The sequence below is a fragment of the Equus przewalskii genome, chromosome 6 (assembly GCF_037783145.1).
Source record: "Equus przewalskii isolate Varuska chromosome 6, EquPr2, whole genome shotgun sequence".
NCBI lineage: Eukaryota > Metazoa > Chordata > Mammalia > Perissodactyla > Equidae > Equus > Equus przewalskii.
Genome location: NC_091836.1, coordinates 69,952,947 through 69,980,414, shown reverse-complemented (window position 1 = coordinate 69,980,414; position 27,468 = coordinate 69,952,947). Strand labels below are relative to the sequence as shown.

Genomic DNA, 27,468 nt, shown 5'->3' with positions numbered 1-27,468 from the left:
ATAATACCTCTCTGTACAGCCCCTTGGAGTTCCTAGAACTGATGGGTGACATGAAGCACATACCTATGGCCCTGCTACCAAACATCTCCCTGCCTTGGGCTCAGAGGGTTTCACTAATTCCATCTTTAAGGCACATGCATTTGGGTTATGACATGGTGGTCCTCTGATGACTCCTTGTTCATTTGCTCATTCAGCATTTTTTCGTGTGTGTGCTTACTCTGTGCCAGGTTCCTGCCCCGAAGGAGCTCAAAGCTATATATGAAAGCCACCCCAGGCAGCTGGCTGAGAGCAAGGCTCTGGGGAAGGGGTGGAGGCCTGGTAGGGGAAGAGGCAGTGCTGAAAGGAGATGGGAGCCGCCACCACAGCAGACTTGCAGCCAGCCCTGTGGATGGATATCTCTTCTCCATCCCCAAATCCCATGAGCCGAGATCTTGACAAGCTGAAGGGGCACTGAGAGCACACTGCAGCACTCCCCAGGTACTGAGAGTCAGCCGGGCGGAGACCCTAGAGATTGAGACTTCCTCCCTGCCCCTTGCAGTTCTGCTAGTGGGAAATTGAGGCCCAGCTAGGGTTGTTTCTGGCATCAGTAACATTCAGTAATCCCTTCTTTCCCTCATTTCTTTAAGCTTTTTAATGTCTACTGTGAGAGGGAGAGAGAAAGGAACAGAACTCATTTCTTGACCTCCATCGCTCAGAGTTAAGCTGGGGAGATAGAGAGAGCCACTCAAAGAATCAGAAGAGCAGCTCTACTGTCTGGTGTCAGTTTACCACCCATGGGAAAGGGAAGGTGAGCAACCTTGAGGATCCTGCCAGTCTGGAGTTCTAAATGCCAAGGAGTGCATATGATCTGAGCCAGCTCTCAGCACTGACAGCTCACAGGCAGGGTTGGCTGAGAACCAAGAGCAAAGCGGTGCTAGGGTCTGGGCATGCCCAGCAGAGACTAGAAAATCCAGCTCCCTGTCTTCTAGGCAGGTCTAGGCAACCAGGGAAAAGGAAACCCACATTTGCTGAGGTTTGCAGTTCTTCCTTTCAAAATATGGGAGACACCTGCATCCCATAGGATTCAGGCCAGGGGCCAGTGCCAAGTCACTGCCTATTGCCCTCCCCCTTCTGACTGCGTGCTCCTGCAGGGCATGGACTGAGTCTGATGCTTGTGACTCAACTGGGCTGGGTCCAAGATAGCAGCGTGGTGGCTGCTAGACCAGTGACTGGGTGGATGAAGCCATGGTGACCAGAGGCTTAAACTGGGTAGAGAGGAGACTGCCTCTTGCAGCAAACGTCTCATTCATTCATTCTAGAACCAGTGGTTGTTGGCCTACCACGAGCCAGGCCTTCAGGTAAGCCAAACCCTCTCTGCAGCACTTTAAGCCTCCATATACTCCTCTATACTCCCAAGATCCAAGACTGCTGTCTCTTGAGGTATTTAGGATTTAGAGGTGACACAAGTCCCATTCCAGTCCCCTGGCTGTACTGTAGACAGATCTTCTGGGTCACCTGCTGCATCTTACTTTCCATTTCTTTCTCTGATACAGTGAAAGGGAACCAGGGAGATAACTGTTCTATAAACGAGATGGGAAAACAGGCCTAAGAGCATAGTCTCCTATCTCAAATCCTAAAACCAGGCCACTGTGTCCTCATCTGTCAGAAGAGAAGCATTCTCTGTTTTGGAGAGGCTCCAATGGGTCTTGCTCTCCATGATGGGCAGGGCCAAGTACCTCAGTTCGTGATATGACCATCAAAAGACCTTTACTGGGGCTGGCCTGGTGGCATAGTAGTTTAAGTTTGTGCACTCCCTTCCATGGCCTGGAGTTTTCAGGTTCCGATCCCGTGTGCAGACCTACACTCTGCTGATCGAGCCATGCTGTGGCAGTGTCCCACATACAAAATAGAGGAAGACTGGCACAGATGTTAGCTCAGGGCCAAATCTTCATCATAAAAAAAAAAAAGACATTTATTAGTGATTCAGCAAACTTTTCAGCAGCCTAAGATCTATTCAACCTGATCAATTCTTAAGGACAATAGGCAGCCATGGTTCCTATCCTCATGGGGCTGCTCAAGCTAGAGGGGAGACACATTCTACCTAATAATCACAGAGATGAGGCCTAGAGCTTGGGAGCATAGACAAAGAAGCAACTCATAACAGCTGAGAATGTCAGGGGAGGCTCAGCACAGAGGTGGGATCTGAGATGGGCAGGGTTTCAGCAGAACTGGGGGTGAGGTGAGGTCGTTCCACTGGAGGGAACAGCATGAGCACAGGCCTGCACCTGCAGGCCAGGCCAATATCTGTCTTGGAGTTGAATCGATGGTGGCCGGTTCAGCCAACCTCCCAGCACCCAGACCTGGATCCCAGTAACCTAGGGGGCCTTATCTGCATGGCCCAGGGACCAGGACGGGGACAGGGTTTGGCTCTGCCCTGGCTTTGGGCAAGTCACTTTCTCTCTGGGCCTTGGTTTCTCCATGTGAAACCAGATCAAGATGAGCAGACAATGCACGAGGAGGTGTGCATAACCCAGGGACTTCTCCTGGCCTGTGGCTCTCTCTTTGGCCGGGTCCCTGCGGTGCAGCACCTTCTCCAAAAGCTCTCTCGGGAGGGTCCAGCCTTCTTCTTTAGTCGGAAATGTGATCTGATCCAACCTACTGTGTGCTGGGTTCCCTCCACTGCAGTCCCCAGATGGATCCCTCTGAACAGGCCACGTGCTCCTAGGAGAGTGGTGGGTGCAGGTCCCCCACTTACCCCTGCTTCAGTAAGTGGGGGCTTTCTCAGAGGGGAGGCAGTGGGGTGGAGTGAAAGAAACACTGGCCTGTGGCCCAGCACAACTGTCCCACTTTCTCTCTCTGGGTCTCAGTATCTTCACTGCCAAATGGAGCAAAGAATTTCTGTTTGGCCTTCTTTCCCCCAGTCTACAGTGAAACTGAAATAAAATTCAGATGTGACCAAGGTTCTGGCCAGGTACGACATCTTGCAAACACAGGGGCTAAGCTGGAGCTAGAGCTGACCCCAGCTGCAGAGAGCAAAACGAAGCCTTGCTGTTCTCAGACCTCACCCTAGGCAGAGTAGAAGTGGGGTACAGTGCCTTCTCAAGGCATGCCCAGTGCTATGCCAGGCCTGGCCAAGCTCTCCCCCAGTACTGCCCCTTGCCCAGTGAGCCGGGGAAAGGGCTGAAATTTTGTTCTTTTCCAGAGCAGCTCTGACTTAGGAGCTAGAAGGAAAACTTTCCAAAGGGCTGAAAACTGAAAGTAAACAGCCACTTGGTTCTGGCTGGCCAGGTGGGCTTGCCAACGGTGTGCTGTGAGGCTCAGTATAGCTGCCTGCCTCGTTCAACTTTCACCCCCTTGGCCGGATGCCTTTCCCTGAGGCGGCTCCCAGAGTCCTCTCTAGGCCAGGACTAGGATTTCCTTGGTGCTAAAGAGAGTAGCAAACTCAGCAGCTGCAGCCAGGAGCAGCAGGGAAGTGGGGACAAGACACTTAGACCAAGGGCCCAGCCCTGAGAGGCAAATCCTAAATCTGACCCCAACCAGCTGCAGCATGGCTGGGCTCCGCACTCTGGGCTCACATTCCATTCCTGTGTTAGAGCTCAGGTCATGTGGTTTTCACTGTGTACATGCTCCCTCCGTTCCTCACCACCCCCTGACAGCTCTGTATCCTTCCCTGACAACAGGCCCATTCCAGAGGGCCTAGGGACACTTCCTCATCCCGGGCCTCAGACTCCCCAGCTACACACTGAAGAGGCCTGACTAGATCACCACTTCTCAACCTTTTGAACTCATGCCCTGCCAGTACGAGGGCTCAAAAGTCCAGATTCCTGAGGGGGAGGGGTTAACATGACACTCCTGGGAGAGCTCCTGGCTCCACCTGCCCAGCAGGCCTGTGGCACCTTTCCCTTGAGTACCTGCCAAACTGCATTCTGGGCCAGGGTACCAGCCAGTTCCGGCTGTTTCCCGTGACTTCTGTACGTTTTTGGCCAGGGAGCTCATCTCCTCCTGAAAGCTTTGTGTGGCCTTTATCAGAAACCCTTTGACCTTTAGGTCTCTTCCTGGGGCTCTGCAGAAGGCTAGGGACTTGGTGGTTCAAAGAAATGAGGCAATAGGTCAGGGCCTCCTGCCCCAAGAGGGGAAGCTGAGCCATCAGGCCTGGACCACAAGCTGAGGGCAGATGACACTGGGCTCAGGATGTTCCGTTGGACTCTGCTGACCCGATCTGGTGATTTTGTGGAGGCTGGGTTTCTCAACCAGGATTGTGTATCCCTTAGATGCCTCTGGGCTTGGGGGAGGGAAACCAAGGGACATAAAAATTCTTTGGGCTTCTGGGAGAAAAGCAGCAGCCTTAAGACTCATAGACAGACAGGCCACAGACTTCTGAGGCTGGGGTTCTATCGCCCTTAAGTGGGGTGGTGTGTCATCCTGAGTCTCTAACTCAGGGTCTGAACTGAGCACAGAGTCAACTGCTACAGCCCTGAGAACTTCTCTTCACACTTCTGGGGTGCCCTGTGGGGCCTAACTTCCCAGCTCCCCACTCCTGATGCTAAGCTTTTGAATCATGTCCCTATCCCTTAGCATTTCCTTCCTACCAGTCCTTGCTAAAATGTAACAGCATAAGAGGGAAGAAGTCTTATAATATGACAATATAAGGCAATAATAATGATGATAAAAATAACATAGCTAACACTCATATAATTCTTACTATGTTACATGCCAAGAACTATTCTAAGTGCTTTACATATCGTACTCAGTTAATTCTAAACAAACTCTAGGAGGCAGGTACTATTACACCCATTTTTCAGATAAAGAAACTGAAGCACAGAAAAGTTAGGTAACTTGCCCCAGGTTACACAGCTAGTAAGTGGCAAAACTGAACTTTAAACTTAGGCTGTCTGGATTCTGAGGCCCTGCTTCTAACTACTATACAAAACTGCATGGTAGGAGAGATTAAGTCTGTGTTGCCTCCCCAGAGACCAGAGAGAGACCAGACTTCAGACCTCAGAAAGCCAGCAGCAGAGCCAAGGCAAGAAACCAGGTTTGCTGACTCTCAGCTTCCCAGCTGGCCTGGAGCACCTCCATCCCTAGTGAGGCCTGAGGTGCTGTGGTCTGCTGAGTGGAGGTGAGAACACTAGGGCTGGGGGTGGGGTGGGGGGGGGGGGGGTGCAGGGAGGGGGATGGGCAGCTCAAGGCTTTGCACTCTGGGCTTGTCTCCGACTTCCTGCCTCCTACACTCACTCTTTAGGAACAGCAGCATCTTGCCCCACACCTGTGGTTAATCCAGGGGCTCGATTATGATGTAGGCAGAGACGGGCCTCAAGGCAGGAAGGCACAGAACAAGACAGGGACCACCTCAGGGTAAGGAACTGCCACGTAGCAGGCAGAAAGGCCAATGTTCAGAAGACAGGTTGCTTCTTACTCTTTGCTTCTGATTCTTATCCAGTCCTGACTATTTTGGTCCAGGCCCATCTCTACTCACCTCTGACCTCCTCCCTAGCACATATTGCTTCTATCTCCCAGTTACTAAGTTCTGTTGATTGTCTGAGAGTTTTCTTTACTCCAAATCCACAGCCTTCAAAGTCTTTCATTCATCTTTGCTGAATTCTACTCCAGCCACCCCACGTAGCTGTCTTCCTTTCCCTATTCCCATTCTCTTTGTTTTGTTTTATTTAAGTACTAATATAGGCTGATGTCATTTCAGAAAGTTAGTGAGTGGTTTGGTGGCCAGTGCCTCTCAAAGAACTGTGAGCTCCCTCAAGGCAGGGTCCATGGCACCAGGTCCAGCTCTTTATTTATTGATTAAAAATTTTTTTTTAATTTTTCCTTTTTTGGTGAGGAAGACTTGCCCTGAGCTAACATCTGTGCCAGTCTTCCCTATTTTGTATGTGGGATGCCTCCACTGCATGACTGACGAGTGGAGTATGTCTGCACCCGGGACCAGAACCCACGAACCTGGGCTACCGAAGCGGAGCTCACGAAACTTTAACCACTCAGCCATGGGGCCAGCCCCCTGGGCCCAGCTCTTTAAGCATGACAGGCGCTTGGTAGGAGTTGGTGGATTTAGACATAAAGCTGGCTCCCCTGGGGAACTGCGAGCTCCCGCGGGAAGGGGCATAGTTCCTTTTTCTGTCTTATCCTGTACCTAGCTTAGGACTATGGCTTTGCAAATTTGCCGAAAGATGTATATTTCAAGTTTGAGTCCCAAACTACCTTCCTACTCTGTGGCCTGCCTGTCCTCAGGCCTAGCCCTGGCTGTCCTAATCACTGATGAGAAATTATTGGAGGGTTCTGAGCAGAGAAGTCACATGATTTATTCAATGATACATTTAACATCTAAGGCTAACAGAATGCTGTATGAGGAATGGGTTGCAAGGGTCAAGGGCAAAAGCAGAGAGGCAAGTTAGGAGGCTCCTGCAATAATCTAGGCAAGAGATGATGATGGTTTAGACCAGGGTGGTAATGGTGGGGGTGGTGAGAAGTGGTTGGATTTGGATATATTTTAAAGGTAGAGCTGCCATAATTTAGCGGATTGGAAAAGAGACATCAGGGAAGAGTCCAAGGGTTGTGGCCTGAACAACTACACTCAAAGGATAGAGTATTAACTGAGATGGGGAAGACTGAGGAACGGATTTGAGGAATAAAATCTGGAGTGGAGTTTTGGACATATTGAATTTGAGATACCAATTAGATATCTAGGTGGAGATGTTGAGTAGACAGTTGGACATTAAAGCCTAGAGTTATAGGAGAGGTATGAGCTAAGATAACCATTAGGCATCTTCAGCATACAGAGGGCATTTAAAGCTTTGAGATCGAATGTGGTCATTAGAAAGTAAGGGTAAATAGAGAAGTCTGAAGACTACACCCTGGGTCACCCCTATATTAACAAGTAGGGGAAATGAGGAAGAACCAGCCAAGAAGGCTGAGCAGGAGCAGCCAGTGGGGGCGGGGAAGGGGAGGAGGGGAGGAGAAAGAACCAAGAAGGACTGATGCCTCAGAAACAAGGGAAGAAAGTGTTTAAAAAAGAGAGATCAACTATGTCACACGCTGCTGAGAGATCAAATAGATCTCCAGATCTATTTAGAAACAGAAACAGTCAGAAATAGTTAGAAATAATCATGGGGGAGATGACTGGGACTAGATAATGGAATGCTGAGAAGTGAGGGGATTCAAAAGATATTTAGGAGGTGGGAATTAACAGGCCTTGGTAACAGATTGGCTGAGAGTCATGAGGGATAAAGGAGAAGGACGAAAAGATGACACCTATGCTTCTGGCAGGAGTAACTACATGACGGTGGTTGAGTTTACTGATAAGGAATGCAGGAGTTAGAGGGGGATGCAGAAGATGACAAGCTCAAGTTTTGGGTATAGTGAACTGTTTGCAACACATCAAAGCAAAGACATCTAGGAGACAGCTGGACCCATGGGTATCTGTAGCATAGGAGAGAAGTCTAGACTGAAGACAAGGATTTGAGAGTCATCAAACTATAAATAATGACCGAAGTAATTGGAGTGGTTGAGATTTTCCCAAAGAAACATGTCTAAGAGCAGAAGACATAAGTCTGGGGAAAACAACATGTAAATTATTGCTGTTTCACCTTCTACCTCTTTTCTCCCCTTTAGGGAAGTTGATAAAACTAGTTTGCCAATAGCAGCTAAGCAAACAAAATCAGAAGTAACTTTAAATAAAACCAGGAAGCTGCCCCAGTGAAGAGGCACTTCACCACAAGAGGGAAGAGAAAGCAGAGGCAGCAGAACTCGACCAATTCACAAGCAATTGGAAACTGTGCGACTGGATGTCTGTGCAGCAGTCCTGGCCTCTGTACTCTATCTGTATTCTACAGTACACTCACCCTGCGAGGCCTGATAACCCCAGCTGACAGCTGAGGAGACAGGCTCAGAAAGATCAGAAGGTTAATGTCACACAGAATCCTGTATCCACAATACTGTGAGGGAAGGAGAGGAAGAAACCTGCTTCACAGACGTTTCAAGTGGAGACTGTCTGGGAGGCTCCTGGGCTGAGGCGCATGATTTCAGTGTGGAGCGAAGGATTAGGCCTTCCCTAGATCTTGTGATGAAACCAGAGCAGGTGAGCCAGTACATACAAGCTCTCCTTTTTCAGGGATGGGTTGTTTGTCCTGGGCCTGAAGCAGGTCAGCTCCAGTACAGCAGTCTCAGGACACTGGTTGAGAAGAGCCCAGTAGGCCCTCAAAATGCTCTTCTTCAACCTTCAGGGCCAAGGCAGAAAGATGGAACAGATGGAATCTTAATGGAAGGAATCCTCAAATGGGGGTACAGGACAGGCTCCTGCCCTCCCCTGTCTACCTCTCACATTACAGAAAATAGAAGACAAAAGAGAAAATGGCAGCTTTCATCAAATGGAAACTCCATCACCAATCTCTAATCCTACCTGCTTTAGCACCCATCTTTTCCATCTTCTCTGTCTTCCTTCATGCTATAGGGTGAGTTTTCTTTTTCCTCCAAAAAGGCCAATACCCCCACATGTGCTCTGGATCCCATGCCTTCTCTGACCCGGGGACTGTTCTTTCTATTCCGTCTCCCTCTCCTGCATCTTCCCTTCTCCCTTTCTCTACTGGATCACTGCTGTAGCATACGGAAAGCTGTAGCGGTTGCCATATTTAAAAAACAAACCCCAAAAAACCTTCCCTCGATCTCATATGCTACTCCAGCCACTATCCTATCACTCTGCTCCACATCACAGTCAAATTAGGGAAGGAGTTGGTGTCTCCATTTTGTCACCATTCAATCATTCTTAAAATTTTAATTACACATGATTTTGTGATTTCATTGTGTAACATACCAAAGAACCTATGGACCATATGTAAATTATGAAGCATAATAGAAATGAACATCTGTAAACCCACAACCCAATCTAAGAACTAAAGCCTTGTTAACAGTGTTGAATAGACCTACGTGCGCCTCCTCCCCTACGCCATTCCCTGCCTCCAAAATTATGACCACTGTAGTCAAACTTCTGAAAACCAAGGAGAAAAATCTTAAAAGCAGCCAGAGAATAAAGGTCACAATACATTCAGGGCAACAACAATAAAAACAATGGCTGCTTCTCATCAGAAACAATGGCAGTCAGTAGAGTGTGGAATGATAGTTCCTAAAGGCTAAAAGAAACAAACAAAATTCAACTTAGAATTCTATATCCAGTGAAAAAAGTATCTTTCAAAAATGAAGGTAAAATAAAGATATTTTCAGACACATGAAGCTGACAGCATCAGTTACCAGGAGGTCTGTACTCCATGAAATTCTAAAGGAAGCTCTTCTCCTGCAGGGAAATGGTGCTGGACTGAAACCGGGATGTGAGGAAGGAACCAAGAACACCAGAACTACTAAGCATACGGGTAAATAAAAAATACTGTTTTTTGTCTTAAATTTTTCAAAGTGAGGCCACTTTTAAGACATTCAGGGGCCCCAAGATGAGAGGATTATGGTGCCCCTGCCCAAATATAATTCACAATTAAATCTAAAATAAACCAAGAATGTAAGGAAGTTAATTAAGTTCTGACTTATCCCATGGTAACTATTTCAATGCTTTAAAAAACTGTAATTCTTAAAATATTTTTTCTCTTAATTTTTGGGGCCTCTACTTGCTAGTACCTTAAACACATACTTGATTTGATTCCTAGGTTATCCAGCACTGGTTGGCAGCCAGTCTAGAGCATCAAACTCAGAAGAGACTCGGCTATAAATGCCTCAAGCAGTGAGCGAGGCCCAGCACCAGTGAAGATGACCAACCTCCTGAGGTTTCCTCTGCCCTCTGGGGTGAACCATGACAACTGGTTACCCTAACTAGGACCCAGAAGGAGGTCTCAAGGAGAGAGGTGGCCCTGAGAGCAGCAGACAAACAACAGAGTTTTGCTGTGGGCAAGAAAGAAAAAAGGCTAAAAAGTGTGAGACCTATCTTCTCAAACTAGACCTGCCCCTTCATTGAGGGGAAAATTCTTATTTCTCTTTCTCCCACACTTTGTATGTTATGTTTAACAGATCAAAGACAGTATGTCCCCCTGGGAGTTGGCACATGAGGAAGGTAGAAACACTAAAGCAGGAACAGTGCTTCTGCTTGGCAGGTGAGGGATGACAGCGCAGACTAAGTGGCTCACAGACCTCCCTTCCTATGGCTCACTGACACTTCACCCCCTTGGCTAGGAGGGGAAGAGGAAAAGGGAACTAAGAGTGTCCACTTCTTTCCTCTAGGGTGATTCTTGCCATCATCCTATTAGGTAAGAAGTATGTTACCCTGCTGTTACTTGTAAGGAAACTGAGACTCAGAAAGGTCAAGTCACTTGCCCGAAGTCACTTAGCTACCTAGCAGCAGATTGAGTATTCCACCTCATGGATGTCTCACTCAAAAGCTTGTGCTTGGAGCCGGGACACAGTCCTGTGACCCTAGCATAAATGCTGATGGGTATGTATGGGACATGCCAGGGAAGACGCAGAGAGAAAGGATGAGCTGGTGACCACAAACCAGAGTAGCAATAAAGGCCACAAAACGTAGAGCTCCTGGGTGGGGACTGGCACCTCTCCTCCTCTAGGGAAGGCTTTGCGCATGTGATAAAAACTGCGATGTGTGGGAACTGAGACTGATCCATGTGCCAAACAAATGGCATGACCTGAAAATGGTGCTGGGGGAGCTGAGGGACAGAGGGGGAAGGAAAATGGGGAAATGGATCAGACGTCTGATGGCTTCTCTTTAGGACTATAACCCCAAACTCTGGGGGTACTTCTGGACTGACCCTATCTGTCATCAAAGTAGGCTCTAGAAAAGCATAAAAAATATTAAATGTTAATTGCAAAATGAAGTCTATTTAAAAGAAGGCAAACTGGCTAGAAAAATATGCCAGAAGCCACGCGTCATGACTTCAGAGCCGTATAAGGGAAGCATGGAGTTTGGAGTCACATGTTCAGAGCCACTGGTTGGGACACCCTGGGCAAGTGACTTAACCTTTGTGTGTCTCAGTTTTTATAGAAAAGAGACATAATAACACCTTGTAGGTCTTCAGGCTGAAAAGAGCCTCAGTTTTCTCATCTATTAAATGGGGATAACAATGGTACCCATCTCACTGGGTTGTGGGGAGAATGAGATGAGTTTACACATGTAAGGAACTTAAAATAATGTCTAGTGCATAGCAAGTGTTAAATAGGGGTTAGCTATTACAATTAATAATAAACAAGCTAACGTATTCTGTTCGTAGTATGTATTATTCTCTGAAATCATCTTGTTTTTCAAAAAGTTCCAAGGGCAGGGGCTTTGTGACTCGTTCAGCCCGGACCTAGAACGGTGCCCGGCACACGGCGGCACTGTATGGCTCCTTTCTCCACTACATCTCTGCAATCCCCCTTTCAGGATCACCAACCACCATCACGCGGCCCACCCTGAAAGACGCCTGTTCTCCGTTCAGCACCTGGGGTGAATTCTTCACAATTTAAATTGCTCTCACTCCCCTGCTTAACACACTTCCATGGCTGTCCTCGCATTTAGAATAAAATCTAAATTCTTTTCTACGGTTTCCAAATCCTGGATGATCGGTGCCCTTTGACCTCATTAGATCCATCTCTATGTTCCAGTGCCACCGCCTTTGTCTCAGTTCCTAGGTCATGTTAAGCTCTTTCAGCCTCAGGGTCTTTGCATTTGCTCTTCTCTCTGCCTGGAATATTCCTCTCCAAGTTCCTTACAGGGCTGGCTCCTTCTCAGGATAGTGCAGTAGTTAGATTTTGAAACCAGACTGCCTGGGCTCCAATTCCAGCTGTACCACTTAGCACCTGTGTGAGGCAAGTTTCCTGACCTCTTTGGGCCTCAGTTTTCTCACCTTAAAATAGGGATAGAAATACGGACTTCAGGTTGCTGAATTAAATGAATTAATATAAAGTGCTTTGAATAGTGCCTGACCCTGGCAGGCACCACCATGATCACCATCCTTCTGCATAAACACTGCCCACTCAGAGAGACCCTATTCTTTATCAGAGCACCTAGTACTCATTGCAATCTGTAAACATTTTATTTTTTGTTTACTCTCTGTGTTCCATGAAGATGGGGAATTTGTCTTGTTAACTACTGTATGCTCAGCGCCTAGCACAATGCCTGATACAGCGTAGGTACTCAATAACTACATGCTGAATGATTAGAAAAATGTTTTTGTTTTTGAGGAAGATTAGCCCTGACCTAACTGCTGCCAAGCCTCCTCTTTTTGCTGAGGAAGACTGGCCCTGAGCTAACATCCATGCCCATCTTCCTCTACTTTATATGTGGGACACCTGCCACAGCATGGCTTACCAAGCGGTGCCAGGTCTGCACCCAGAATTCGAACTGGCGAACCCCGGGCTGCTGAAGCAGAATGTGAGAACTTAACTGCTGTGCCACCAGGCCGGCCCCAAAAAGTGGTTATTATTATTATTTTTTCTTGCCACCTTTGCAAGAAAGGTCAGGTGCTGTACTAAGGCAGAAAAGAAGAGAGCTGGGGTTTGTATCAGGGTTCCAACCACCTAACTCAGCTGGATGATGACTAGTTACGAGGTGTTTTGTAAACAACAAATAGGTATACCACTGATATTATTGTCTTCATCCAGACCGTACTCCTCAGTCAAGGTCCTCTGTGGTTGCATTTCCTGTCTGAAGCTTCCTCTGCTCATGTCCACCTTTGCTTCTCTGGAGCTCCCACAGCACTCAGTATGCATTTCTTAGCTGTGTCCTTCTTTTAGGCTTCTGCACTGTTTCTTCCATATGTCGTCTTAGCTGACAATGCCCTGCTCTTAACACATTTGCTCTTCCTCGCCATTCCTGAGCTCCTTGCCCACTGTTGGGCCACCGAATATGCTCAGTACAAGCTTGAAAAGTGACCACTGCTGCTGCCTTTTTGGGAAGCTGGCCTATGGCAGCTCTACATTCTGTATACACCTTCATGGAAGAGATGAAGTCTCTATAGGAGATAGGAGGCCACACAGCTATTATCTTACCTGATCTGTCGTGGCAGGTGGTGGCAAAGCTGCAGAGAGTGAGAGCATCCGCAGGGAGGCCTCCAACTGCTGGGGAGGCAAAAAGAAGTTGGGCACGACAATGGGCTCTGGGCTATAATCGTAGTTAAGGGACACAAATACCTAGAAATCTACCGCCTTGCTAGAACAGCATCTCCACTGACCTCAGTCATCCCTATTCATCTTTACCCCCAACTTATCCCGGCCTAAGAATCCTTTGCTCAAGTGGTTCCCACTGCCTGGAGGGCCCTACCTACTCCTAACAAATCATAGTCTACACTTTCTTTACGGGTCAGTTCAAATCCTGCCTCCTCCAGGAAGCCTTCTCCTAAGTGTAGCCGACGGCGACCCCTCCTTCTGCAGAGTCTAGAACACAGTCTGCAACACAGGCTAATGCTTGATTATCTGTCTGATACGATTCTCAGTTTGTTTCCCTCGGTATTCCCTAAGCTTCTCAAGGCACACATAGTGCCCTTCCCTTGATTTACCTCACTACTCTCCTACAGCCCTGCACGAGGCTGGCAGGTAGCAAGTGCTGAATGATACTTGCTGAGGGCCTGCTGGCCAAAGTCTGACCTGTTAGTAGTCAGTCAGACAGGCTGGGGTGGGAAGGTGGCTCCAGGGGCAGTATCTTAGGCTGGAGGGAGATGCTTGGTACTGAAGGAGGGCCTGTCTTTCTGGTTGTTCTCAGCTCACATCCAGAACTGAGGCTTCCGCATAATGGGCTGTCTGTGGGCACAGCTGGTCCACCCAGTCTGGATGTGAGCCCTAGAAGGCAGGTACCATATCCTGTACTTCTCCATACCCTCTGGAGGTACCTAGTACTGTGTAGAGAACATGGTGTTCCTCAAACATTTGTTTGATTGAAGCACTAATTCAGTTTGGGAGGGGAGGAAGGGGACTATTTGAATGTCCCAACTTCTTGTTTCTAAGCTAAGTATGGTTCTGATTCAGATTGGTTTATCATTGTTCTTTCATGGTAGACTTCGAACTCCAAGAGGGCAAAGATGATCACTTTTTCATAGCCACATTCCTGTCACCTAGCATAGTACCTGGGACACAGTGTTCAATAAATATCTGCTGTATGAATGAAGTGCATCATTTCCTACTTTGCTTCAAGGCCCTGATGTTTCTACTGCGAGGTGGGAGTGGAGTTGAAGACCCTGAAGGGCATAAACCCCCTGAGCCAAGCCTTCTTCAGAGGCCCAGGTGAGGTTGGGCCTATTTGCTGCTGCTGCTCTGACTGCTGGGGACTCTGCCAGAAAGTCAGCTGATGCTGTGGGGAAGGGACAGCTTTGCTGGGAGGTGTCATGGGGGTGCCTGAAGCACCAAAGCTCCCCTTCCCAGCCCATCACCTCTTGCCTTCCTAAGGGTCCTGTTCCAACCTCTGTCACTTACTGGGTGGTAACTTCAGGAAAGTCCATTTTTCGTGCCTGTTTCTTCACCTGTAAAATGGATACTATAACAGTACCTTCGTTTTGAGGATTAAATGAGTTTATATACGCAAAGTGCTTAGAATGGTGCCTGACATAGCATGCGCTCAATAAATGTCAGCTATTCTCATCTCCCCAGGTTATGGGAAAAAGTTGCCTGTTCTCACTGTCCTTACTACAGGTTCCGTCACCCACTGAAGTCTGCCTTCCACTCCCATCTTTGCACTGTCCTCCTTAATGCTAAAGCTAGCGAATACATATCAGTCCACATTCCAGTGGGCCTGTCTTAAGTGTCAGAGCACTGACCACCTCTCCCTGGAACTCTGCTCCCACCTCTCTGACCAGCTCTTCTCCGGCTCCTCTGTGGGTGTGTCTGTTCTGCCTGCCCTCACATACGGGTGATCCTCAGGGCTCCACCTTGTGTGCGGGGGTCTCCTTTCCCTGCTCTCCCTGCTGCCATTCTCTATTTCCAGAGACACCTACTGCTACAGCTGAACTCCTAACCTCCAGGCCTGCATCTCCTCCTGGATGTCCTACAGGCGTATGTTCAAAATGGAAATCTGTCACCTCCCCCCAGACTGTCTATCTTTATGTGCTGTTCCGTATCCAGTAAAGGACGTCAGCTACCTAGTAACTTTTGAGAGAAATCTCTAAGCCATACTTTCTATTTCCCTCTTTCTCATCCCCTGCCCCTCCCTATCCAAACCTCTCAAATCTCTCCCTCCTCTTTATCGTAAAGCAGTCTATGCTTGAGGTTGGACTTTCTTCACCTTTTATTATTATTGCAAATTTCTTACCTGGTCTCCTTGCTTCTAGTCTCCTCTGACCTAATCCACCCTCTACAAGGTATTGGGGGACTTTTTCTTTTTTTTCTTTTTGAGGAAGATTAGCCCTGAGCTAACTACTGCCAGTCCTCCTCTTTTTGCTGAGGAAGCCTGGTCCTGAGCTAACATCCGCGCCCATCTTCCTCTATTTTATACATGGGACGTCTACCACAGCATGGCTTGCCAAACGGTGCCATGTCCACACCCGGGATCCGAACCAGCGAACCCCAGGCCACCGAGAAGCGGAACATGTGAACTTACCCGTGGCACCACCGGGCCGGCCCCTATTGGGGGACTTTTTTAATATATAAATCTGACCAATCATACTCTTGCTTACCAGTTAACATTTAATGAACACTATTTATGTACCAGGCACTATGCTAAGTAGTTTACATCATTAATTTCTTTTAATTTCAATTTCCACAAGGGAAGTACTATTACCAACTCCATTTTAAAGATAAGGAAACTGAAGTTTAATTTGCTTACAGGATAGAGTCAAGCATCTCATCAAGGCATAAAAAGCCCCTTAAGATCTAGCCCAGACTCATTTCTCACCATCCCACTTACCCGTGGGCTCTAACCACAGGGAACTGCTGTCCACAGGCCAGGCCCTTTCACTTGGCTATGCCTCTGCACAAAGTTTGCCATGACTAGAACTTCTCTTGTCTCTGCCTAGAGAATGCCTCTTCATCACTAAGGTCCAGCTCTACTGTCCAGCTCTTCCTGGGATACCTCCAAAGACGGTAATGGCAGCTTCCTCTTCTTGCTCCCTAGCATTGTGTCCACGTCTCATCACAGCACTTAGGACAACAAGCTGGCACTGCCTGTTTACTGTTACTGTCATTACCTGTCTCCTACTTCATAATGGGAACTGCTCAAGGTATGGTCTGATTCAAATCTCTGTCCTCAATATGCAGCACAGGGCCTGGCAATACTCATTTTTGGAAAGAATCAATAGCCGAGGTCTGAATTAAAGCAGTACCCTTACGACCTGGGCACACGTGCCTGCTCCTCCACAGACCACACATTCTGACACAACTACACTGACTGTAGAGGCAGCAGTGTCAGAAGCCAGGATGACTGAGGCCAGGAGGCAGTCTGCTTTCAGCGCTCCCCCTCCAGCCATTGCATGCGTTAAGACTTTCCTGAGCCCAAACCCCCTACCCTTGGTGTCACTCTGCCCTTCAACAAGAATCACATCTGTTTAGTGTGTACAAATGTCTCCACTCATTTGATCTTCTCAAGAATCCTGTGAAACCCGGATAGTTCAGTTCAGTTTATATTCACTGATCCTTCTCTGTGCAATGTCTGGTGCTGACACAGAAAAAGACAAGGCCCCTGACCTACATGGGAGTGTACAGTCTGGTGGGTAAGGGATTACTGCCTCCATCTTACAGGTGAAGAAACTGAGGCTCTTCAGTTAAAAGGTTAAAGTCACACAAGTAATAAGAAGCTGGGTCTAGACGGGGTCAAATTCAGGCCCCCTGACTTCGAGTAGAGAAAGGTCTATTCAGTAAAGCAGCCTGCTTCCCCTACCAGCCGTGCAATAACCCCTTCTTGTTGTCAGGATTCCAAGTGAGCTGATCTGATCAGCTGGTTAGGCTATAGATGTGAAGGCTGTGCATGGTCCTAAGTGGTTTCTTTCCCCCATAACATGTTCATTTGCATTTCAAAGGAGGAAGAGGGGGAATGTTGGGGTGCCCTTTCTCCCTATCAACGCTGCCATACTTGGGGGGGGTGCTTCGGTAAGTCCATTTCAACTGCGCCCACTTCCCCTCCCCCCGACTCCATCACTTGCCTTTTTTTAAAAAAAATTAAATATTAGGCAAGTCACTATAACTCTGAGCTTCAGTTTTCTTACATGCAAAATGGAAACGATGATATCGACCTTAAAGGCTTGTGATGACTGAATGAAAAATGTATGTAAAGGGCCTGGCACATAGTAAACGCTCCATCAGTAGTGGGAGTACTCTTCTGTCCCCTCTCTCTCCACACCCTCCATCTCTACTGCAACTGAGATTAATGGTCTCATTCCTAGATCCAGAGCCTTGTCTTCAGGTGTAAAATACCGAATAGAGTGACCAGATAAATCCGGCCATGCTAGGCTAATGAATGTGCTACCAACACCTCAACCCAGTTCAAAGCATTAGGCCTCAGAGGGCTGGCGTTCGTGGTAGAACTGCAGCACCTTGTCCGTGTGGGCGAGCCGAGTCTTCTGAAGGAACAGGCTCTTCCCGTGCCGCGCAGCACATTCCACGAGGGTGGCCACTGCTCACGCTCACACTTACACTAGGCTGGCCTAAGCACTACCATCCAAAATGCCTAGTGATGGCTTAAGGGGCTACTAGTGAGAAACACCAAAGGATACAGGAGGCTCTGCCTTGTGGACATCTCTGATCCAGATGTCGCCTGCTTCTGCTTGTTGTCAGGGCGTTTGATGGGTGGTCCCTTATTTTCTCTTCTGCTCTGGGAGGCTAGATGTAGAGGGAATTTCTCGAAGCTATCAGTAGAGTCACTTAGCTCACTGGAGGCAGCTTCATTCCCAGCCTGGGCCTCTGGCTTGGGTTCCTGGTCCTGATCTACCCTTGGTGAGCTCCAATCAACAAAGGTATTGCTCTGTTTGGCTCCTGAGAGTGTCATGGATGAGATGAGCTGAGGGTCTGCTGAGGCAGGCTCTCCAACCCTGGCCCTAGGGGATTTATCCTCACAAAGAACAAGACTTTGGCTAGGAGAACCCTGCCTAGGCAGGTGGGGACTGACAGTCCTTTCTGGGCTAGACAGAGGGCTACTTCTGCCCTTGAGCTCCTCTCTGGGGAAAGGTTCTGAAGGACAAGAGGGGCCTTCCTTCTGCACCTCACCAGGCTGAAGGCTGATGATCTCACTTGTGTCTGACATGAAACTGGACCAAGGGCTAGTTTTGTCTGTCACAGTGGTGATGTCATTGAGAGTCCTGGGCTCAATGATGTCTTCTTCATAGTCCTCATCACTGTAGGCTGGGCCTGCCTCAGTGTCCTCACTGCTCTGCATCCTTGTAATGGGTATTGTGTGCCCCAGGGACTCACGGAGCATTCCTCCTCCACTGGAAGTGTCTTCAAGAGCAGGGGGAGGCAGGGAGTTTCTGCCCTCATCTGGAGCTCCTGCCAATGGCTGGTCTGGAGTTGTGCTTCGTTCCTGCGTGGCCACTGTGTCCTGAGCATCTGGTAGGGTGCTGACCTCTCTGCTTCTACTTCTGGCTTGGTGAGAACTCAAAGATGCTTGAGAATTCCTGGTGATAGTCTGCAGATCTGAACAGCAACAGATATCGCTCTTACTACAAGGTAGGGCCAGAGACCACTCAACTTTCCCACATTAGCCTCTAGCTTCAGATGTATTCTTACAATCAGACTTTGAACAAATGTTAAAGATAGTTAATCCCCCCAAGAGTCAGTGAAACTATATTCAAGGCAGTACAATTTCTAGCACTTTATTCTAACATCCCAGGACCAAAATCTAATCTATGTATAGTTGTGGTTACATCTGTGGGAGCGCTTTCAGAGACTATCTGCTCATGCTCAGGAACTCTTGGGTGCTGGGAGTCCTGGTGGGTATGTTCATGCTTCCATTTACTTCAGTAAATACCTATATTAAAAACCAAAATGAGAAGCCACTTATTTACCCGTTTGATGACAGTTATTAGAACTATCTATTTTACTTAGAAAATAGAAGCAAGGAAATATCTATCACCCAAATGATAAGGCAGGGGAAGAGTGTTGGAACGAGCAGAGGCTTTGGTGCCAGTCATCGGGTTCAAATCTCTACCATCACTTGGCCACTTTGTGGTCACAAGCAAACAGTTTTCTCTGAGCCTGTTTATGTTTAAAATGTGATTAACACCACCCTTTTCACAGGGGCATGGTAAAGAATACACGAGATAAATGGGCAAACATTGTGAAGCACATCTATAAACACTTAATAAATGGAAGCTACTAGTCACCTCAGGTTGTTTTGGGGATGAAATGGGGGAAATAAATTAATAAATAGGCCTAATAAATGACTTGTTTGTATGATTATTCGAGAGGAGAAAGGAATTGGAAAGCAAACTTGACTCCCGTGGTGTATGGGTCACAACTCCCTCAAAGCACCTAATGGAGTGCTGAGCCTACAGGAGGTGCTGGCTGAGTTTAATACATGAATAATTTTTAGGTCTCAAATGGGAGTAGATACATGAAAATGGAACATCCCTACCTGACAATAAAAACAGGAACTGGGAAGCAGACTTAATTGATCATGATCCTTTGGCCTGAACTACTCTTTCTGTCTTGGAACAGTCTTCCTGCTTTTTACATATCAGCCCATCCTTCAAGGCCCTGCTCTACTGCATCTCCTCCAGGAAGCCTTCCCAGATGCACCAGTTGGATGGGATAGCTATATGGCTTTGTTCTATAAGGAAGCACTTAAGAACACACTATTGTGTAATCTTCTGTCTGTATGTCTCTCCCATCAGATTGTGAGCTTCTCAAAGGCAGAGACCATATGTCTGATTTCTGTTGCATTTTCAGGGCCCAGCAAAGGACCTGGCATACAGATGTGGCATAAATGAAACCCCTACTCAGAAACTCACTCGCAAGCTTCACTCATATCTACTTGTCTAAGGACTTCTTCAAAAGTGTACTGAGGGGCTGGCCTGGTGGCACAGCAGTTAAGTTTGCAAGTTCTGCTTCAGTGGCCCAGGGTTCGCGGGTTTGGATCCTCGGGTGGACCTATGCACCGCTCGGCACACCATGCTGTGGCAGGCGTCCCACATATAAAGCAGAGGAAGACGAGCATGGATGTTAGCTCAGGCCAGTCTTGCTCAGCAAAAACAAAACAAAACAAAACAAAACAAAAACAGGAGGGTTGGTGGCAGATGTTAGCTCAGGGCTTATCTTCCTCAAAAAAAAAAGTGTACTGAGACATGATGGAGGCAGGGGGAGTTTGTTTGTTTAAACTGGTTTCCCTGATCCAATCACCTCTCTTTCAAAATTCATCCTCTCCTTGTGAAAATCAGTTCTCCTCCAGTCATCCCCCTGCTTAGAACTCCCCATTTCTTCGAGGATAGAGATTAAACTCCCAAATTTGGCTTCAAGGCTCTCCACTTCAATCCTTCAGTTCTCTCCTCTCTTCTCTTCTAATATACCCCTCTAAAGGGATTCCCTATTTGCCCTCACCTCTACCCCAAACAAGCCTCCCTCTGTTTTGCTCTTATTCTTTCTTTCTGGGGGGCAGTTTCTTTGGTTGACTATGGAATGTATGCTTGATGAAAGCAGAGACAATGCCTGTCTTGTCTACTGCTGTATCCTCCTGGAACTAGTAACACAACAGTGCCTGCCATGGTTGGTGCTCAACCAGGAGCTGACTGAATATTTCCAGGCAAGTGGAAGCCAAATACAGAGCACACCTCTGGGACCCTGGCTACCAACAGCTTAGATATTTGGGAAAAGAGGGTAGGAAGGTTTGTACCTAATACCAACCATGGTGGCTTTATTGAGCTTATTCATCCCTGTGTAAAATCTACACATTTTGCTTGAGCAAAAATGACACCAGGTGAGGGCTAAAGGTGCTGATCTAATTGATTTCTCAATATTCCCCAAAGCGTGCCTGATATATGTTTCCAGGCCCTAATTCTGGATTCTGATTCTGTAGGATGGAGCATGACCCAAGAATCTGTATTTCAAAACAAGTACCCCAGGTGATCCTTATGTTCAGGCAAGTTTGGGAAATACTTGTTCTCGAGCAGTCTCTGTCTGGGCTGCACAGTGGAGTTACCTGGGGAGTTCTGATGCCTGAATCCCACTCTCAGGGATCCTGATGCAACTGACCTCCAGTGCAGCCTGGGCACCTGGAGTTCTAAAAGCTCCCTTAGTAATTCCAACATGTAGCCAAAGTGAGGATCACTGCTTTAAGGGGTTTTTCAGAAGGTGGACTGTGGACCACCACCATCCTGAATCATGTGGGTTGCTTGAAAAAATGCAGACTTCCAGGGGCCGGCCCGGTGGTGCAGCAGTTAAGTTCGCACATTTTGCTTTGGTGGCCCAGGGTTCGCCGGTTCGGATCCAGGGTGTGGACATGGCACCGCTTGGCAAAAAGCCATGCTGTGGTAGGCGTCCCACATATAAAGTAGAGGAGGATGGGCACGGATGTTAGCTAAGGGCTAATCTTTCTCAAAAAAAAAAAGCAGACTTCTGGGCTCTGAGAAATAGAATTTTAAATATGTCTGAAGTTGATATTTCTGAAAACAGAGTGGCACAAGTTCAAAAACTGCTACTGAAGAACTCATCTAATCCATCCCCCACCTCCCCTTTTGGCTGGGGGAACCTCAAGAAGGGAAAGGGTAAACTGAGTCAAACAGTAAGTCCATGCCAGAGTCCCACCAAAGACCTGAGCCAGGTCTCCTGCCTCTCAGTCCAATGCTCTTTTCATTGCACATGTTCCTGTGCCACGCTACTACGTCTCTCATTGCAAAAGGAAGACAGTAAATAAAAAAGTTAGATGGCAAAAGCTATTGGTCTCTATTGGTCACAGGGGCTTGTCTGAGGGCAGACATTCAAACGCTTTTGCATAGGTACCCAGTGACCATAACTCCTCAACAAGAGGGGCCCTGAGCCATACCTGTAATTAAAGAGCTGACTTGCAATACCAGGTTATTGGATTTCTCCAGGAGGCACTGGCTTTCAGGGTCCAGGCTGCTGGCTCCTGGCCTGAGATGGTCCCTATGGCTCTCCTGGCACTGCAACACAGCACGAGTCTGAGGACTGAGGGGAAGTAAAGGCTTGGTGAGCTTCTGGCTGAAGTATCGCTGGATCTGATCAAGCTCATTCAGATTCCTCCTAAAAAAAAGGGGAGAAAAGGACAAAAGGGTCATTCACTGGAATTACAAGCATCTTTTATGTTCCCCTGACATTCTACTACTTGTGCTAGGACCTTAATACCTCTCACTTGATTTATTAATACTAGAGCCCTCTCTCTCCAATCCACCAATTCATCCTTCACCTCTCTGACTACAACCTCACAGCTGGGGACAACTTTCTCCCTCTCCTGTCTGGTTAATCCAATTTCTGTTCTGATGTCCAGTAGAAATTCCACCTTCTTAGGGGCTGGCCTGGTGGTGTAGTGGTTAAGTTCATGTGCTCCGCTTTGGCGGCCTGGGGTTTGTGGGTTCAGATCCCAGGTGCAGACCTACACACTGCTCATCAAGCCATGCTGTGGCAGTATCCCACATACAAAATAGAGAAAGATTGCCACAGATGTTAGCTCAGGGCAAATCTTCCTCAAGTAAAAAGAGGAAGATGACAACAGATGTTAGCTCAGGGCCAATATTCCTCACCAAAAAAAAAAACAAAAACAAAAGAAAAAGAAAAATTCCACCTTCTTGTAGGGAGCCATTCTTTACCATCATTCCAGTCCTCACATTCTCTTGCTCTGATAGAATAAGGCCTTACTCTGGGGTAACACTGACCTTTGCTACCTCATAACCATTCTTCATCCTTCAAGCAAGTGACCTCTTTTAGCAAGCCTTCTCTGCCACTAAACTGGGTTAAGGGCCTCTCTTCTGGGCCTCCCAGTTCTTTCTGTGCTCTTCAATCACATCACTTGTTTGTTTCACACGTGTTTCCCTGAAGCACTATGAACTCTGTGCTGATTCCTTTATATCCACTGCACCTAGCATAGGGCTTGGCACAAAATAAATGAACGAATGAATGTTCAATGGATAAACAGACAGGAATAAATGACTTTTAAATAATCTTCTGTTCAAAAACCTTTAATGGGGCCACGTTCATTCTTACCATTCTCCAATGAGAAATCACACCAAACACTTTCATTTGCACAGGATTTTATGTTTTATGCTTTGAAATATATTATCTTGTTTAATTCTTAACCAATCAGATGAGATCAATAATTCCTGTTTTACAAATAAGGAATGTGAGGATCAGAGAACTTAGGTGACTTGCCCAGGGTGAGTAGTAGTATGCAGCTACTCAGAATTTGGGACTCCAAGTCTTGTGCTTGTTCCATGATAAGGGATAAGCCCTCTCCCAACTGGGTTCATTCCTCATTCCTGCCTCACACCCCTGAATGCTGGAACCTGAATTCAAGCCACTCCCCCTGCTTTATCCCTATTCCATTCAACTTTCAAGGTGCTCACATTTCTCCTTTTCAAAGTCCATCACCCCAAATCATTGGGCCACCTCTCCCTTAAATGCCTTTGCTTTTGGCATCTCCATCAACCTTCTGTCTTAGATTTTCCCTTAGTTTTCTCATTATGTGTTAGTTTAGTTTCCCTAAGTAGGCCATGAGCATCTGGTAATAGAAGATAATATCTCAAACTTCTCTATTTCTCCAGTATACTCCTCCCCAGTACAAGTGGCACAACACAGACACTAAATATCTGTGAAGTAAACCCAAAGTCTTTCTATCCTTTTATTAGGAACAGTCTGCAAGTCTTAGAGTCAAATCCAAATTAAATGAGAGGACAAGGCTGATCTTTATTCTGTTACTAGAAGCCACGACTCTATCAAATCACAGTGGATTTACTTAAGTGTCTATATCTGGGTGTATGGCACACAAAGAAATACCTGTCACAGGAACATGCAAACTAATGTAAACTTGGCGAAGCTTTAGAAAATATGCAAATCCAACTGGCCTTGTCAGAGGTTCTGGGTGTAAAACCTACTAATAACACCAAGTTACAATTTTCTCATCTGTGAATAAAGTTTATTAATACTTGTCCTGCAGACCTCATAGGATTGCTGTGACTCAGATGAAACACTGTTTTAGGGGTCTATGAACCCATGGAAGGAATGCAAAAGTGATATATCTTTTTTCATCTCCATTTGGTAGAGAACTTGTGTATGGCAGTGCTTCTCAAAACCTGGTTCTAGAACTAGCAGCATCAGCGCCATCTGAGAATTTGTTAGAAATGCAAATTCTTAGGCCCTATCCCAGGCCCACTGAATCACGAACTGTATGGGTGGGTCCCACAATCACTGTTTTGACAAGCCCTTCATGTGACTCTGATATACACCAAATTTTTGGAATGATTGCTACAGGACAGTGGTTTTAGTTTGGCAATTTTGGCCCCAAGGGGACATTCAGCAACATGTAGCGATATTTTTGGTTGTCACAACTGGGGGAGGGGTGCTATTGTTATCTAGTGGATAGAGGCCAGGAATGCTGTTAAATATCCTACAATGTACCAGATAGGGCCCCACAGCAAACTATCTGACCCAAATGTCAGCAGTGCTGAGGTTAAGAGAAACTGCTCTCGGGTGAAGGAGAGTTTCTCTTTCTCTTTTCTCTGTGGGGTTCTAAAATAGGTTATGTGAATTACCCAATAAAATGCAGCCACACCATTGATGGTTTAGCTTAAATAGCCCTCAGTCTCCAGCTGAGAATCTAAAATGAGAATCTGAACATGTTACTTCTTTGTAATATAAGTTTAAGCAGTTTTCCATAGTCTATAGCACAACTGTTCAGTCCTTTTTAACCGATGTCCCACCAATCAAAAATATTTTGCCAATCTTTCTTTTTTGAGCTTGCTCTATTAAAACAAATAATAGGTTTTTTCCAAATATAAAATCTTTTAGGTACTTTTTCCTCAAACTTGACACACACTCTTCCTCCTCTTCTCATCACTTTCCACTTGAGAATCACTGTTCTAAAAGTCCAAACTCTTAGCCTGACATTCAAGGCCCTTCAAGATCTGACTCCTACAGAACTCGCCCTGCTCCTTACATCTTATGCTCAGCTTTATCCTAACTGCACTGCTGGTATTTCCCCAAAGCTGACTTGCTCTTTCATGCCCCTGGGCCTTAGGGTGTTTTTTCTGCACAAAATGCTCTTCACATTTGTTTACCTGTTCCTTCAAAGACCAGTTCAAATGTGATTTCTTTACATCTTTCCATGACCAACCTAGAATCTTACTCCTCCATTCACCTTTGGCCAGGAAACCTGCAGCACTTATCACACATCATTATAATTCTCTGGCAACATGGCTATCTCCTCCCCTGGGAGTGGCAGAGCCAGGACTGGAAGTCAAGTCTCTCTTACTCTGAAGCCAAGTCCTTTCCACCGTGCTACACTTCTTACTAGATAATCCAGAGGTGGATCCAGATGATCTATAATGGCCCTTTTAATGCTCACAGTGCTTCTCTGGCTCAGATGCTGCCTAAACTAAGAAAGGGACACGGAAGCATTAATAGGACAGATGCTGGTCTGGAAGAAGTCAGTGGTTGTGAAGATAAAGATGACGGGCAGGATGAGGTTTTGTAAATTGTAAATGGAAGTGAGGCTGTGCAGATGTGAGGGTGGTTGTTATTAAGTTTGGTGAATAATCTAAAGTTCCTGTATTTAAAGGTGGATCAGCCCCCTGACGGAATGGAAGGCCCCAAGCTGAGAAAAATTCACCTATGAGGAATCCTGCAAGGCTCCAGGCTCCAATTCGACACTAACATGCATGCAAGTCCCTACTAAACCTCCCAGAGTGGTTGCAGCTGACGGAAAAGCAGTACCACAGATTGCCACTGCCCATTCACCTCGCATTCCACTATGGTTTCCTGTGCCTTTTCTCAGCGGAGGGCCTCACCTGAGAGAAGTCAGAATGGAACTATGAGAGGACAAGGGCGAGGTGCTCAGTTTGTCATCACTTGGCAAGACTGCCTCTCCCTGCTGCAGGGATTCATGAAATCGGCGGATGTTCTGCACGTGCTCCTCATGGCGTGATGCCTGGCTTCTGGCAGCACTGCTTCTGTCAGGAACAAATGGGGGCAAAATAAATTCCCAAGAAATGAGAAAACTACTGTGACAATAAACAAATTACCCTCCTGAAATGGTATTGCAAATCCACGCCCATTACCACAGTTACGGCTTCATTAACTCTTGCTTGGACTACAGCTATCTCCCAAATAACCTTGCCTTCAGTGTTACCCACTCCCCTCCAATAAATTCTCCACAGTATGGCCTGAGTGATTCTTAAAAACACAGATCTGAAATAAGAATAACAAGAACAACAATATTTATGGAGTCCTTGTTTATTTATTTAATTTTATTTCTTTAAAGATCGGCTCTGAGCTAACATCTGTTGCCAATCTTTTTCTTCTTCTCCCCAAAGCCCCCTAGTACAAAGTTGTATATTCTAGTTATAGATCCTTCTAGTTCTGCTATGTGGGACGCCACCTCAGCATGGCTTGATGAGTGGTGCTAGGTCGGTGCCCAGGAACCGAACTGGCAAAACCCTGGGCTGCCAAAGCAGAGCATGCAAACTTAACCACTCAGCCGCGGGGCTGGCCACTATGGAGTCCTTATTATGTGCCAACCACTGTTCTAAGCATTCAATCTATATTAACCTATGTAATCACCACCATTCCTTTCTAGCTTTGGTTCCTCTCTTTAATCTATAGAGCAAATTTTAAATTCCTTAGGATGATATTCAAGAACTTGACCCCAGGGGCCGGCCCCTTGGGATCCAGTTTGGATCCTGGCTGCAGACATGGCATCGCTCATCAAGCCAGGCTGAGGTGGCATCCCACCTGCCACAACTAGAAGGACCCACAACTAAAAATATACAACTATGTACCGGGGGGCTTTGGGGAGAAAAATGAAAAATAAAATCTTTAAAAAAAAAAATTCTTAAAAAAAAAAAGAGAGCTTGACCCCAGCAATAATCTTCTTTTTAAATAACAACGTCATTGAGATATAATTCACGTACTATACAATTCATCCATTTAAAGTGTACAATTCAATGGTTTTTAGTATATTCACAGTTGAGCAACCATCACCACAACCAATTTTAGAACATTTTTATCACCCCAAGAAGAATCCTATACCCATCAATAATCATTCCACATCTCTTCCTCCCTCTACAACCCCCACCCAAACATCCCAGCCCAAGGCAACCATTAATATACTTTCTGTCTCTATAGATTTGCCTAATTTAGATATTTCATATAAATGGAATAATAAAATATGTGATCTTTTGCAGTTGACTTCTTCCATTTAGTGTAATATTTTCAGGCTTCATTCATGTTGTAGCATATATCAGTACTTCATTCCTTCTCACGGCTGAGCAATTTTCCATTGTATAGCTAAATCACATTTTGTTTACTCATCAGTTGATGGACACTGGGTTGTTTCTATTTTCTAGTTATTAGGAATAATGCTGCTACAAACATTTGTGTACATGTTTTTGTGTGGTCTTTTTTTTTTTTTTTGAGGAAGATTAG

The 27,468-nt window shown here is 46.5% G+C and overlaps 1 protein-coding gene and 1 long non-coding RNA gene across 24 annotated transcripts in view; one reads left to right on the top strand and one right to left on the bottom strand.

Annotated features, from left to right (window-relative positions):
- The window catches only part of C2CD3 (C2 domain containing 3 centriole elongation regulator), a 133,813-nt gene that overhangs the window by 1,277 nt on the left and 105,068 nt on the right, over positions 1–27,468 (bottom strand). For 16 of the 21 annotated variants that reach the window (XM_070625819.1, XM_070625829.1, XM_070625824.1 and 13 more), the window contains 4 exons: positions 25,833–25,994; positions 21,860–22,077; positions 17,601–18,516; positions 12,958–13,069 (listed from right to left, as the gene is read on the bottom strand). In XM_070625819.1, coding sequence (XP_070481920.1) covers positions 12,958–13,069; positions 17,601–18,516; positions 21,860–22,077; positions 25,833–25,994 — 1,408 coding nt within the window. Of the gene's footprint in view, positions 1–12,957; positions 13,070–17,600; positions 18,851–21,859; positions 22,078–25,832; positions 25,995–27,468 lie in introns of all 21 variants that reach the window. The other 5 variants (XR_011541545.1, XR_011541546.1, XR_011541547.1 and 2 more) reach the window with 1 other exon arrangement.
- Positions 1,187–26,202, top strand: LOC103564421 (uncharacterized). Of its 3 annotated transcripts, none has more exons than XR_011541554.1 (6): positions 7,683–8,062; positions 9,278–9,347; positions 9,633–9,896; positions 14,096–14,184; positions 16,007–16,112; positions 25,604–26,202. It is a non-coding gene; the product is annotated as an uncharacterized lncRNA (long non-coding RNA). The 3 variants fall into 3 exon arrangements; XR_011541553.1 differs by having other exon boundaries at positions 15,909–16,112; positions 25,604–25,838; XR_011541552.1 differs by lacking the exons at positions 14,096–14,184; positions 16,007–16,112; positions 25,604–26,202 and adding exons at positions 1,187–1,337; positions 4,950–5,098 and having other exon boundaries at positions 7,597–8,062; positions 9,633–11,186.